This window comes from Pterocles gutturalis, unplaced genomic scaffold, assembly GCF_000699245.1.
Source record: "Pterocles gutturalis isolate BGI_N339 unplaced genomic scaffold, ASM69924v1 scaffold15045, whole genome shotgun sequence".
In the NCBI taxonomy this organism is placed as follows: domain Eukaryota; kingdom Metazoa; phylum Chordata; class Aves; order Pterocliformes; family Pteroclidae; genus Pterocles; species Pterocles gutturalis.
In genome coordinates, this window is record NW_010141107.1 from 47,480 (window position 1) to 62,860 (window position 15,381).

The 15,381-nt window shown below is 44.3% G+C and overlaps 1 protein-coding gene across 1 annotated transcript in view; it reads right to left on the reverse strand.

Annotated features, from left to right (window-relative positions):
* Positions 1-14,918, reverse strand: part of LOC104469429 (transmembrane protein 255B-like) — a gene marked incomplete at its 5' end in the record, with an annotated part of 18,555 nt that extends 3,637 nt beyond the window's left edge. The window contains 4 exons of the mRNA XM_010083922.1: positions 2,012-2,155; positions 7,650-7,809; positions 10,862-10,947; positions 14,838-14,918. Coding sequence (XP_010082224.1) covers positions 2,012-2,155; positions 7,650-7,809; positions 10,862-10,947; positions 14,838-14,918 — 471 coding nt within the window. The remainder of the gene's footprint in view (positions 1-2,011; positions 2,156-7,649; positions 7,810-10,861; positions 10,948-14,837) is intronic.
* Between the last annotated feature and the right edge of the window lie 463 nt (positions 14,919-15,381).

A 15,381-nucleotide genomic window follows, 5' to 3' on the forward strand; every position in this document is an offset into this window, starting at 1 on the left:
CCCTTTCAGAGCCCAGTGCTTCTCACTAACCTCTTCTGCCCTGGGGACAGCTGTTGGCATCTGCCTCTGAATATTATGAAGGGGAGAGAAGACAATTGAACACACTTCTTAGAAAAAGTAGAAATCTAGGAAAATAACTGTGTTTATTTTGGAATGCAGTTAAGAATTTGGGGTAAATATGATGTATTTCTGTTTCTTAGTGGACACAGGGCTGAACAGTTACAATTGATCCTCATGACTATTTACATGCATCTTTTCAGCTTAATTGCTTTCTTTCATCTGTTTTTATCCCCTCTCTCTCTTGGCTACGTGCTAACTGAACTCTGCAGAAAAGCACAGCTTTTCAGTGAAAAGCAAACAGAGATCTCAGAGAGTGTTCTTTTTTTCCTCTCAACCCAAAAGTGCCTGGCCCCATTTATGTTAACAAATAAGACGTGCCAAGAACTGTTCTCTGGCTGTGAAGCCAACTGGCATAGCACATATCACATCACTACAGTTGAACTCTTACCACCAAGCCAGTGTGACTGTATGCACACAACCTACCAGGAATGGTTCATTGCCCTTGCCGTCTCCTAACCCCTTCCTGGGTGTTCTTACTAGACTGTTAGGTGGTCTGGGCCAAACCCATACCAGGAGCATGCTAACAATTCACGGGTATGGACAACTATCATGTCCCAGTACTTGTGTCCAGTAGCTTATTGGCCCTGAACAGATGTAGCCCAGGAGGCTGTGGCACAGCTGGTCCATGTCTAGTTCATGCTAAATGTGCAGTATTTTCAGTTAAGAAGTATTGCAAATCTTTTGGTACCCCCTGGTCAAGCACTAAACAACCAAAGTATTAAAAGCCATTGGATTGAATAAAACAGTCTTACTGTGCTTTAAAAAAAAATCTAAAATCTCCTGTGATTGTTCTAGGGTCTCAGTATATTCAGTTATTTACCAGCTCAGCCTACATTCTTCACCTCACTCTGGGGCAAAAAAAAAAAAAAGCCTAAACAGCATCCTCAGCACCACTCCCTGCATTTTCCAAGCCAGCTCCATCTGGGCTGGAGCACAACTTGCACCTCATCCTTCTGAAGGAGGTGAAGCACTGTCGACTCAGTTCATGTTGTATCCCCTTCTGCAAAGGAAGAAAGCTGCATCTCTAGCAGCTTTCCCTCCTGCTTTTGGGCTAGCCCACCTCTGGTCAGTAATGCTCACCAACCTCTGCCAACTACCATAGCAGATCTGTACCTGTCCCCCAGCAGTGGCCAGTGCAGATACTTATAGGAAGCTAAAAGAAAAAGGCCTCCATCTTCTGATGAGCTCCTGTTGGTTCTTGTGGCAGGCAGCCACTGGGGGACTTGCTGGGCTGTAAATTACACCTGAATCCTGGGATTAAATAGCAGGTGGTATTCCTAATCTCTCATTTACACTCTTCGACAACACCCTGTGGCATTTAACTCCTCTCTGGTGTGTACTTCCTATTTATGGTTTATCTTGCCACACAACTTTACTCAGGCAACCAAAACTTTGTGTGATGAGAAGTTATCACTAACATCCATCCACAAACCCTTCCATATCATGCAATTTCACTGACCTCCTATTTCCTCCCCTTTTTTGTCTCCTTTCCATCTGATGAGTCCTAATCTATTTATCTCCATATTAAAAATAAGGTGGGCTAAGGTGTATAAACTTTTCTGCCAAATCCTGTGTGTACTAGATGCTTCCTTTGGCTTCCCCAACACCTCTGTTGCTGCTTTATCTTGCGCGACACAGGGGCTGTGTTCACCTTTGTGCTACTGCCATGCAGCTCTAACTCCAGATTGGGATTCCTGGTCAGCAGACAGTCCCAAAGGACAACCCAGACTAAGTCATCCCAGAGACAAGTCTGTGAGTTGGGATCCAGCTTCCTTGCCTCATTTCAAACCCCCAGGAGCCAAGATCTACGACTGCAGAGTTTATACAAGGAGCAGTTTATGGGAGTATGAGTATTACGAGGGAGTAAGAAGGGTGCCATTTTGTACTGTACCTGAAGAGGTAATGGGTAGGATGGATATGTAGAAATAGTTGCTGCAGAAGGACAAAACCCAGCGTATGTCAGGATCTGCTGGGCAGGATTGTACAGGATCTGAGGAGGAGGTGCAGCACTGAAAGCAATTTGGGACAGAGGTACCTGTTGAGCACAGAAGACAACGATATATCAGCACAGCACAGAGGGGGCTGGAGCAGGCACTGTTCCTAACACAAGCAACTAGACAATTTAAGAACTTTCTATTTTCCAGTACAATACTGGTATTACAAAAAACCAAGGAGCAGACAGAATGAGAGGACAGTGTATCTGGAGTGAATTTTCTTTTCTGACCAGAATTACACAGCTATTTTAACCTTCTTCCCTTGGAAAAAGACTGCTGGTGCTTCCCTAGCACCAGTTACAGAAGCACTGGCGGGACTCCAGACCTGAGACACCCTGAAGAGCACAGCATACAGCTTTGACCACCTCTTCTTATCCACTCCATCACCAAACACCCAATCCTTTGCAATTTGCTGCAGACTCTTTCCAACAGCAACTACCTGATGCCCTCATGTCTTCTCTCTCTGCTTTCCTACACAGATCTACAAAGATCTCCCTTTCCAGACCACTTCTTTCACAGCTCCCTCTCGCTTGTGAAATAGAGTTTGCTGCTGGCTGTTCAATATCAGCCCCCATGGACATATCTCGTTCCTGCTGCATAAAATCCTTTATCACACCCCATGGCTTTATTGGCATGTCCTTTAACTGCAATATGCAGAAAGAAGAAGTAGTTCATATTAAACCAGCTGATACAACTGAGGGAGAAAATTTAAAAAAAAAAGATCAAAAGCTAAATGTGAAAGGGGGCTTGTGTTAAACCCTAAAACCCTGTGCTATATACATAACCATTTGTGAAGGACAGTAGAGCTCTAAGATTTTCATGTCCCTCTGCTTTGCAAAGTGAGACAAATCCAGTGGTTTCTTTTATGTGCTTTGTTTTTATTAGCAGATTCTTCTACATGAGAGCATGGAATTTTATTTTTACTGAAATAAAAAAATATGGTGATTGCCAGACAAATGCTGTAAGCAGCAGCCAGGATTTTTTTTTTTTTTTTTTTTAAAAAACCTCTCAGATGTATCAGTGAGAGACATAAACCACTGCATCCTCTGGAGACAGTGCAAGATCTCGCTATGACTGAGAAAGAGGTACATTAACTGTGTTTGTACGTGGAAGACATCACCGAGGTCACTGGTGTATCACATGAGGATACCTGGCCTTAGCTCTCTGGAGAAACTTAGCACCCCAGCAGCTGGCACAGGAAAAGGCTGGGCCCAAAAGCAGAGAGCCTATTTAATGTGAGAAGGCAAGTCTCTCATCTTCAAGGTACCCTCCTCACAACACCCACTTTCTACCCGCCCTTCTAGGGGGGATATGGTGGGGAGAAATGAAGAGACACTGCCCTTCAGACAGGAGGAACGAGCAGCAGCTAACGAGCTTGCCTCAGACCCAAAGGTTGGGGCCAGATAGACGGCTCGCCCCGGCCAGAGTGTGCCCTTCCTCGGAGGAGGGAGGTCCTGGCACAGTCGGGTTCTTCTGCCTATGGACATAAACATGGCAAGAAACACATGTTTTGCCCAAGATGAAACACAGATGCCTGTTCTGCATCTGTCATCAGCTTTCTGGTGAGGGCCCCTTGGGTGCTGCTGTCCTCCCAGAAACCTCCCTCAGTCCTCTGAGGTTCGCCCCACCTGTGGCAGCAACGTTCTCCAGCTGCTAGGGACAAGCACCGCAACGCAGCGGCCCTAGAAGACAGGTTTGGGGAGTCATCCACCCACCCCAAATCCACTATCAAAGCATGATTTTATCAGGCCATCTGGTCTCGGCCTGGAGCCAGCAACGATTTGCAGGTATTGAAGCTGGTTAGATGCTTTTATCAAGTATTCCAGTAACAACACTATCTTAAATGTCACATAAAATCCAAAGGCAGGTGGAGACATTTTAAACTGAAACACCACCCAAGTCAGAGAGATAAGGAGCTGCGAACTGGCCAGGGAGCGCTGCCAGTGCCACGCAGGCACCTCGGGTCACGGGGAAAGCAGGCGGTGGCCGGAGGGGCTGTCTGGCCACCACCCAGTGAGCCGTGCAAGCTGCTGCTGGCCGTGTGCTGGGCTGTGCGGGTGCAGGGCGAGGCAGCCCAGCTCACTGATCCCACAGAGACCTGCCAACGCGTTAATTTCTGAACTCCGACTACTTTTAAGGTCAAACTGCACCTTTAGTTGCACGAGTGCGAAGACATGAACAGATGGCACGTAGCTCACTAATGAGGGGTTCGGGTTTTTTTCTTTTTTAGAGCAGGGTGAGGGAAGAGGAGAGAGGATAAGGGAATGATATTTAATCTGTTCAGATTTCCTTGAGGACTCCAAGAAGGAGACTAATTGAAAAAAAAAAAAAAAAAAGGCCAGCAACCCCCCGTCCCCTCTCCCCAGACCACCAATCTCTGATTAATGCTATCCTAAACTCAGGGCAGGCAGATTCCTTGGCAAGGTGTGTCAGGAAAACATCTACAAGCCCTCAGATGAATACTGGGGCAGGGAAGGGAGTTTCTAGATTAACTCTTAGTACCAGCAAGTGAAGTTTTCCGTGCATTTCTTTACCTCTGTCTTCTGTAAGAAATAATCATGATGTTTTACCATTTTGGATACTCCAAGTACATATTTCTATTTACATTATATCTTAATCTGCTTGTTGTTATAGGTGACTTTAAGGTAACTACCTAGCCAGCATCCTATATCCAAGCACGCAGTAGGTCTGAAAAGGATGGTACCGTGGTAATCTCTGCAGCTCCCCCAGCACCCAGCAGATCACACAGGAGGGCCCCATGGGTGACACAGAAGCCACCAAAAGCTGACACCTTGGGCATCAGGAGAGGATGAAATGTCTCCTACTGAGCCAGCATGGCCCTCTGGCAGTCAGGAAAACCATGGGGAGCATGCCAGGGTCTGCAGGGAATTTGTCACAAGAAAGAAAACCCACAACAACCAAAAGAACATTTAACAATTTTTTTTTTTTTTTTTTTTTTCTGTCCAGGAAACATGATGGGTTTAGAGTCAACAGCACTGTTTTGCTAACTCTCCCTTTTGTAACATGTTTTGGCTGCCAGTGTTCCCCAGAGATAAACATGATGTTTGAGTAGTCAGTCTGGCCCTGTGTTTCCCCCAGAGATAAACATGATGTTTCTGTTTGAGTAGTCAGTCTGGCCCTGTGTTTTCTGGAAGTCAACCTCAGAGCAATGCCCTGAGGCATTTCAGCAGGCTTTGCAGCTCTCCCTGCAAAATGCCAGTGAGCATTTCTGTCGAAAGGTGACATCCTGAAAGAGAGAAAATTGTTCTCCCAAGTTTCAGAGGGGTTTTTTTCTTATTTCAGTCGCATGCCCCTTTCTCTCCCTCTTCTGCTTGATGTTTTCATGGTCCCTGTCTTCCCCCCAGAGATACTCCTTTCGTAATGAAAGCATGCAGCGGATTAGCAAACCAGCTCTGGTATTTTACTCAAAAGGACCCTGAAAAAGCACGTGCAGGAGCAGGGAGTGGTCACTGCATTTTGGATTGCTGCTGTAGTAACACTTTCACAACCATAGCATGTGCTGAGGTAACTGACACAAACTCATCTTTCCTCTAAGCTAGTGAGGGTTTTTTTTTGTTTTTTTTTTTTCCCACTCCCACTGCAGAGAAGACATTAAACAGCTTATTCAGATCCGGATTTTAGCTGGAAGCCCAACAGACTCGCTCCAGCTAAGGCTAGGGGGAAGCTGCATGTCCACTGCTGCTGTGATTTCCTTGCACGGCTTCATGCCTGCCACTCAGTCAGAGAATCCAGACCTTGACCCACGCTCTGCTTCCCAGCAAGGGAATGTGCCAGGTCATGGAGACCCCGGTTCTTCCACGAACATCTCCTCAGCTTGGTGTCCCTTGCAAGCAGTGCAGTGATAGCCCCCGCGCAGCACACAGGTGTGCCTGGGTTGGAGCTTGCCCTGTTACAAAGCATCAGCCCAAATCCCATATAAAGCTCCATTTGTGCGAGTCAGATTAGGTGGACTCAAACTGGCTCTTTGCACCCTTCCCCATGTCAGGGGAGCACTAGCACAGGAAAGCTGCAATGTTCTACCAATGACTTACTGCAGATGATGCCTGCCTTCCCCTAGTCATGTAGATGCTCTTCCCCATGCTTCCCACTGTGGTTGTTTCTGCTCCCCTTCTGCCACTGTTCCTCTCACAAGGAAGGGATAAATTAAACTGTGAAAGCTGCTTCCACTCCCTCCCCTCGGGCAGCTGCAACTCTTCACTGTCTGGCTGCAATTTGTTATCAACTCTTTGCAAGAGTCCCCTCACGTGAAGGACAGCTCAGCTGCACATTTCTTACCTGCAGAGGCTCAGTGTGCTTGTTTGCCTTAAGCTCGATAGAGGAATATTTCCAGCAAACATTTTAAAACTCTTTAACAAAGGAGAATTTCAAATAATAATATGGTCCTGCTCTGTCTCATGGTTTTAAGCACCCAACACATGTTGTAGATAGCCTGGACATACTTGCTAAGGGACACTGGGTGGTCAGAGCAGGGCTGGATGGCCTCCCGTCTGACTGGGTCCTTGGCTCACTGACTGCCAGCTCTGAGCAGCCCCTTCCCCCTAGTCTGCCTTCCCTGGTGTATATCTCACCTGTCTCTCTTGCTTCCTCTTCCCTGCTCCATCCCTCTCTTCTTTCCTTTCACCTGTCTTTCTATTCAGTTTTCTCCTCTGGGATAGTCACCAGAAACATCATGGATCTAAAATGACCTGTGCTGCTATCACACGTCCCTTCAGCTCCTGCATTTCACCTCCATCCCCACACCTCTGCCTGTTTAGTTTGGAAGCTCTTTGGGCTGGGACTATCTACTCTTCCAAGTGCCTAGTAAATCACGAGCTACTTGGTTGGTCTTTAGGCACTGCTTTAGTGAACATGACCACTGACAGTGATAATCCCAGGAACAGCGGCTTCATCCTTTTAACATGTCAGAATATCTAGGCAGATGAGGCACTGTATTACAGAATCCCTCCTGGCACAGTGCCTCTTCTGAATGCAGTGGTGCACATCAGCACAACATGGTGGTGTGGCACAGGGAGTAGTTAGAGGGTGATGTTCCTTAGTCAAACAAAAGCGGAGGTTAATGTGACCTGACTACAACTGTTTAAATAAAAACTTGACTGGTACTTCAGAGTTAATCCCCATTCTTGGGAAGAGAACCACATAAGGTTAACTAGCCAGCACCTAGGACTTCAGTTTTACATGTTATCTGCAAACTAGCATCCTCGAACTCTGTGCTGGCCCACATGCTCAGTGGTGAATTAGAAGAAAAGAAAGATGCCACAAAGTGAATTGCCAGCATCTGTTCACACAGACGTCTGTTTTTTTCCCTTCTATTCATATACTTGACCAAGCTTGCCCTACTTAGCTGTGAGCAGCTGGCAACAACTTAGCCTAAATATATGACTCCAGACTCCCAGATCACACAGGAAACACATTTAAAATTCCTCCTTCGCACACTTACGCTTCCTTGGTTTTAACCCACTTGATAACACCAACAAGTGCAGAAGTCCTCACAGAAGGCAAAAGACCGAGCCTTACCATGTCTTTAAATGCCCCAAGAATGGCTGCTGTAATAATCCCCAGAAACAACCCGATGATGTTGAGGACTGTCGAGGACCACAGCAGCCTATACAGGTGAACCACGTCCTGACAGCTGCTCACGCCGAGAAATTCATAGTAGCTGGCGGACTGCTCTGAACTGAAAGGGAATGCAGACAACGTCGCTGGTGTGGGAATGGTTTTGCATGTAATACAGAGCATCAGAGGATCTGAATCCCTCCTTCTTACTTTCCTCTTTGGCAAAGTACTTCATCCATGCTCCCACTAAACACTGCTCAGATGAATAGGAGAAAGCTCTACTATAGACAAAAATTGCCTCAGTTAATGCCACCATTAAACACGTGGTCTGACCAACAACAGCCCTAGTTTGGCTGACCGGTGGTGTGCACCAGCAGGGGCTCTTTTTTTTTTTTTTTTTTTTTTTTTTTTCTGAGGGTGTCTGAATACAGGCATAGTCCTGACATATGGATGTTGCCCTTCTCATTTACCTACCAGCTAAATGCTCAGCACTGTTTTTTTTCCAGCTCACCTGGAAATCTGCTGGCATCTCTGACACTGGGGAAGGCAAGTGGCTTAAGCATTAATTCAGCCACAGGAGGGGCGATTTTGCCAACTGGCTACATTTGTTTAAGTTGTCTGTCGTTCCAAATTAACAGATGCAACAGAGTGCAGTATAAAGATGTACCTTTGCACTATGGATTGTACTGTCCAGAAATATTTGTTTGCTTGTATTTCTACACTGCACTAGTTATTGTAAATCAGGTGCTGTGAAGTCAATCCTCATTGTCTTGTCAAAAGTGAGAAATATCCTACTGCAAAATTTGAAACCACCGTTTCCTGCAGTTCTTTCCAGTACCTGCCTTATGCTAGCGCACTAATGAGCTCCTAGAGCAGCTATTTGATTTGGAAAGTTTTTTTAAATAAACGTCTGGTTTTACACTGTTAACAAAATTGCCATCAGATTATGGTGGAAACCAAACGTGTGTAGTTTTTGCTCATTCTTCCGTTCCTCCATCCACAGCACATGGTGCAGCAGTGGGGATGGTAAATCTGCATAGAAAGGTAGCAGTGTGGAGAAACCTGCAACATTTCTGTGAGGAACCAGGCCAAGCACAGTAATTTCTGTAAATGTCCAATCATTTGTTGTGGGGCACAGTTCTGGCACTGTGGATCTGCTACTGCTGAGTTCACTTGGGCTCTATCATGAGCCCAGACACTGCTTAACTGTATAAACCTATAGCTTCAGTTCCTGTGAGGCTGAGGAAATCTGACTTGTGATTCTGCCTGTGTACCGGTCTGCTGCATGGTTGACAACAAGTCATTTCATGTGACTGTGTCCCCTCCTGCTTGTCTCTAGCCATCCTATGAACTGGAACTGCCAAGTCTGTAGAGCAGCAAGACCACTTCTTTACTCTGGATTTGTCCACGCCAGTGCCATAAGATCTTGCTGTCCCCTGTGGTTTGCTGACAGTGGCAGAGCACACATGTTTAATTATATCATTGAATACTGTCACAGCAGTAATCAGTCCCAGGTGTTTCAGACAAACCCAATGTCTTAGAAGAATGGCACTGAGGATCTCCATCTGGAGGGGGAGTATTCCTCATCTCTCCTTGTTGTTACCTTATGCTTTAAGCAACAGAGTTTCAGTCACTTTATTTGATAACTCTGAATGCTTTCACCTTTTAAGACCCCTGTTCTTTTCTGTACTGCGTTGAGCTGTTCGACTCAGTGCTAATGTGCAGCAGGTAGCTGTGTACCATGGAAGAAAGCATTCCCAGTATACGGAACACTGCACTGTAACTATGATGTCCCCTAATTTGTCTATCACAGAATAAGTACCAAAGTTGTGCATACTCTACCTTTCCCATGTAATTTGTTTTGTATACCTCCATCATGTCCAGATTTAACACTTCTTACACAAGCAAAAGACTCTAACATTCACAGGGGATTTTAATCCATTCCATAGACCTGCATTCCCTTTGTGTCTCTTGTGTGCATGAGAAATATGCGTGCATAGATGACCTCCCTCTAGTCCCAGATTTCATTGTGCTTGTATAGTTGAGTCAGGATCTGGGCAAGAGCTACTCTTTTATGCAGAAGCCTTGTGTAGAAAGAAGCCTTATTGTGCCAGCCTCATTCCCCTACACCTAAAATGTTTATGTCTGGCAGCATGTTAGCTTACAGAGGACAAGGGTTATTCAGAGCTGCTGGCATGTGAAAAGGAGGCAAAACCAAAACAAAACAGGCAATGTTGGACGGAAGATGAGAAATACATAGAGGTAAAGAAAGAAGAGTGACTGTGGATGAACTGTAGAAGGTTGCAGAGGCTACATGAGAGGGCATGGTAAGATGATACTGAGGTGTGCAAGAGGGTGAGTCAGGCAAAAGATCTGCTCTGGGAAATTCTCCCCAGTTTCTTGCATGTGGCAAGACATAATGCTGCTTGCAGCTGAAAATTCTATGTGTCAAGTGGCCAGTTATGCGAGTTCACTTCATCTTCTGTCTTCCACATTATAAAACCTTGGACTTGGCTGGGATGTAGTTTTCCTAACTACCTTTTTTACACCTGTTAAATTGCTGCATGGCAACCCTGTGCTATCCTTCAGCTAATCTTCATAAGCATATCCAGACATTTCCTCTCATCTTCTGGTAATAATCAAGTCAAAATGACAGCTTCTGAAAACACTCACAAGACCCTCTGTATCTATCCTATTACAATTTAGCAAAATCTCATGCCTGCAGAGGCTGTTTCTAACAAAAGAGTTCTGCATATGACTACAACATGATCTCTGTTCATGGACACCTATGTTCCTATTAATTTTGTTTCCCCCAGTTTGTCAGAAAAAAAAAAAGGATTAATTAAATCTAATGGGAAAATTGCATTGAAAGATCAACAGTAAATCTTGACAGGGCTATGCCTGAGTGGTCAACTTTAATCACACAGCAAAGAGCTTATGGACATATCTAAAGAAAAAGAAACTGAAATAATGGCAACACTAATATGCAACTCCTGAGCGCTTCTCTGCTGGCATCAGGACTTCAATCACAGAGGAACTTAATTGCTCAGCATACAAGCCCCTTGTGTTGCTTCTCCAGGCTTTAGAGCAACACCCCACCCCCTCCCCATTTAAGAGGAGGGACAAACAACCAAGGATTTCTTGGAGGCCATTGACTGCACACTGGTACTTACTTCTCACAGTTGTACAGGTCACAGCAATAGCATGTGTTACTTTTCACTTTCAGCTGGCACTGGCTGTTTAAGGTATAACATGTCACCTATAAAAAAAGAAGAAACTGACTTTTATTCTCAGTGTTTTGGTGCAATGTGCAAATCATCCTAATGACCACAAAGAAGCAGCTATTGCAACATCAGGTTTTAATTACTGTTGTACAGAAAAATCCTGAGAGTCCAAATCCATGACTGCAGGCCAGAAGGAAATGCCTGAATCTCAGGGCGTTTGCACTGTGAAGCCCAGAGCCCCCAGCACCAGCCTGCAGCCAGGGCTGCCAGGGTTCTCAAGCACTTTGCTGCGCTGCCGAGTATTATTTTGCTAAGACCCAGAGTCTGCAGATGTGAGATGCAGAGATCCCTAAGGCTGTCACACAGGGACCATGGGTCTTGACAGATATACCACAGCAAGCCACTGAAGTGGATAAGAATACCTCTCCATTATAGTGGGGAAATGGGCAAAGAAGCCAATTTATCTGAACAGCTTCCAATAAAAGGGAGATCTCTCCTTTCAGTAACACCCTTCTGAAAAAGGAAATAATTAGGAACAACAAGAAGAATAATCTTCAAACCCACAAATAAAACTGCTCAGGAAAGATCCAAACACTCCAGCAAATAAGTACCATTTACTCCATACTCTTGAATGTAAAACTGAAAAGGTTTATTTGTATGAGCAGGAATTGCAGGGATGGACAGATGTTAGAAAAATAAAAGTAAGCATGTCATCCACTCTCCATCCAGACAAGAAATCATTTTAATGACTCCTTGAGTGTGGTAAGCCTATATCACTTCTACTTGACACTACAGACCAATGGAAATATTTTGTGTGCAAGGCTTTCTTTTTCCTGAGATTTTTAGCTTATTGAATTTGAGATCCTGGAGAACTGTCAGGTTTTAAAACCTAACAGGACAGAAAATACATTCTTTCTATAGTTTTCACATTGATAAAAAAAAAATGTGCTGTAACCACTGAGAAGTATTTTGTTCTCAAAATGCAAATAAAATGTATTACTGAATGGAAAGTTCCTCATAATGAAAAGGTAGAAGGAGTATGCCTTCTTTTGAAAAGCTTCTGTCAGACAGTCCTTCTCATTCCCTCTTAGCCAGGAATGTGTTAGCCTGTGAGATAGTCTCCACAGGAGATGTTAAACCATGTTTCTCAGCTCCTGAGTTCTGGATTTGTGTAACCTTTTTGGTGTGAGAACTGTCACCATTGATGAGTCTGTGCTCCTCACACGTTCGTTCCCAGCAAAAAAGGAAAGACTTAAACACACACACTCAGCACCAGAGAAAGTTCATCTCGCAGCTGGTCTCAGACTTGCCACACTTATCAGGATTTGCTTGAGCAGTGTAAGTTGCAAAGGTGATAAAGCTAAAGGTTCAAAGGAAGCTAAAATGATACCTTGAGATTGCTTTGCCACAACCAGGACAGAATAAGGCTGTACCTGCAGTTAGTGTCTCACACAAATCAGCTCTTCTAACCCAAAATGAAAGTTAAGTTACAAAAGGATGATCTCAGTCTAGGTTGCAATCTGGAAATGGAGCTCACAGCTTGACACAGACGCATCCTGCTTGTCACAAGAATATCTCACCCTGAGACAGGACCTCGTTTTATCAACCTCATTCTGTTGTGTCTGAATGTACTAGAACTTCACATAAGGGCTTTGTTGGCCTGAAGTCACATTCAGCTGCAGCTGTCCTCAGCCTGGGCTTCAGTTTACTGCAGAAGAGGAGTGCGCTGCCATCAATGCCTGCATCAGTGTAATCAAGATCTATCTCAGAAGAGACTGAAATGTCACACCTGACTACTTCTGAAACCAGTTTGAAAACTGATTCTGGAGCAGAGTGTGCCAATGCGTGCACTACCGTTGCCATTTTGTTAGGATGCCCTAGTGCTTTTGCACTGCGTGCAACTCAAGACATTGGGTTTGACTCCCTGTATGTCATCAAAATGGCCCAGGACCTGCATTGTTATAACACCTTTTTTTTGCCAACACACACATATTATGGGTATTGAAGGGCTTTTTAAGATAGAGTGGGCTGCTAAAAAAGGTGGTTCTGATGCATGGCTTTGGGGACCACTTCTGAGAGGAAATAAAAGTAGTTTTTCCCTCTCCAAGTATCAACAAGGCCTGTTTGCTCCTTTTTACTGTACAAGGCAAAGTACAAAAGAGGGAGACTGGCAAGATCTTAAACATGTTTTTAGTTGCTTCTAGGCCACAAGACCTATTAAATTATTGGCCAAGGGAGTTCCTGTAGTTGTCTATTTTCATCACTGCATTTTTAAAACATGCAAAGAGAAAGACACTCCTGTTTAGGAGAACAGTGAATAAACCAAAATAAACAAATTACTTGTGGTGTGAGCAAGGGTGGTGGAAACAGGCCATTTGTGGGTATTCTGCATGTCAAGACCTATTATTTCATTTCAGTGACCAGACATTTAGCTTCATCTTCTGGCTATTTGTGCCTATCTACCACCTCAGCACCAATTGAAGCGATGTACTCACCTCACAGTAATTGCAAGAAAATAAAATTCTTTCTGCTTCAAGCAAGAGGAACCAAAACAGGCAAACTACATGAGCTGGAGACCACTCACAGGCTAGAGAGGACATCAAAGGGAAACTTGCACTCAGTGAACAATTTGCCTTCCTAGTTAGGTGCTTGCCTGGCATGCAGAGCGTGTCCCCTGCTCACTAGCTAGCTAACTTTGGAAAAGCAAAAGCCAAGTTCAAATGCCACGGATCATTAACTCTGAGGTAGCACATGCTGACTCTATATCAGTGGTCAACCAGACAAGACTGTTACTACAAACTAACTACACTTTTAAAAGATATGGGGGTTTTGTCAGGGTAGAGCAAGGAGCTCTGGGTGGCCCAACTTTATTCCCAGAATCTGCAGAGCTGGGGAAACCTGTCTGGCCAGAAGCCTGAGGCTGGGGTCACCTGCAGGGGGTTGTGGTCAGTGTGACACCAGCTACATGCTTATTCTTATTACAGGAATCAGAAGCATTTCTCAGGCCATGTCTGTGTCTGAATGTGGATGCACACTTTAGAAGAGGATGGAGTAAAACTTACAGGAAAGGGGGTTGTCACAGATCGTGAGTTAGTCTAAGTAGATCATTAGGCAAGGAGGTCAATGAAATATTTTTGTCATACATTTTCTGGTATCAACAACACAATGCCCTAGCAGCAAGATTTAAGTGATATTAGCTGCTTAACCTGGTAATATACTTTGGTAAGCTGTCTAGAATTATTAACAGTAACAGTCCCCATACACTTTTTCTTAGTCATGGGAGGAATGGTGATGAAGGACATCTGGCTTCTTGTAAGTTATACCACTGTTTAGCTGTTTTCAACCCTGCTCTGATCGATTTCCTTTTCACTCTCACCAATTTACCACAATAATAAAATGAAAAACAGGAAAAGAAACTAAACCTGGACTTTTCATGAGGCTAGCCATTTGTGTACGGGCACTTTTCTGACCATGTTAATGTCATTGAGATAATAAAAAAGCTGCATTCAAACCACTGGCATTCTTTGCCTGTACTGTATAAATACAGCAAGGATTTGAAGTCTTTTGGACAATCAAAATAGATTCATTTAGATATTTCCTATCCCACTTGAAGTCTACAAAAACCTCCTTAGAAAAAGATGCCAACGTGACAAATACATTCCAGACAGCTATTATACAGTATAGATGGACTAGGAATCATTCCAGCCGCAGAGTAATGTACTGGATTGAAACACTGATGATGACTCAGAACCTCACTGGTTGTAATGATTTGCAATCACCAGAGGCTTGGAGAAGCAGGGAGTCCCTTATGGGGAAAAAAAACAGTGACCTACATGCACAGACATGCTCTCAAACACTTGCCTCCCTCCTCCCGGTCCCTCAAAGCACAGCAGAAATGAACACATGTTGAGGTGAGCTTGTTTACCTCTGTCTGGTAGGCATCATATAGGAATCCTATTCCACTTGAATAAAACTGGCACCTTTTGTTATACAAAGGTCTGGGTTCCTGTAAAGAGAAAAAGAGCCAAAGAAGTACTCAGTCTGGAGGAAGTGTGGAGGCATCATGTCCCATGTCCCCATGCCAGGTGCTTACAGCTCTGTGGAGCTATGCCAATGCAGACACTTGGGTAAGCAGCTCACACACATTCGTGTTGGCTTTCTTTCTAGAATGGTTCTCCTCAGGGTTACACTTTCCTTCCTTACTCTGCCACTAAGCTATATGAGTATCATTTATTTTTCTCTATACCAGTCGCCTCGTTTAAGACATCACCTCTTGCATTTAGCCACTTCCTTCCCTGATATCAAATAGTACTGCTCTACGGGAATGGTCCAGTCACTCTTTTTCCTGGTATGGTTTCTTACCTAGCACAAAAAATTACTTTGCTATTTGTCTTCAAGATATGGGACTTTCTTTTTAAAGGATTTCAACAATACCCATAATGAAAACAAATTAAAATAGCTAATACTTT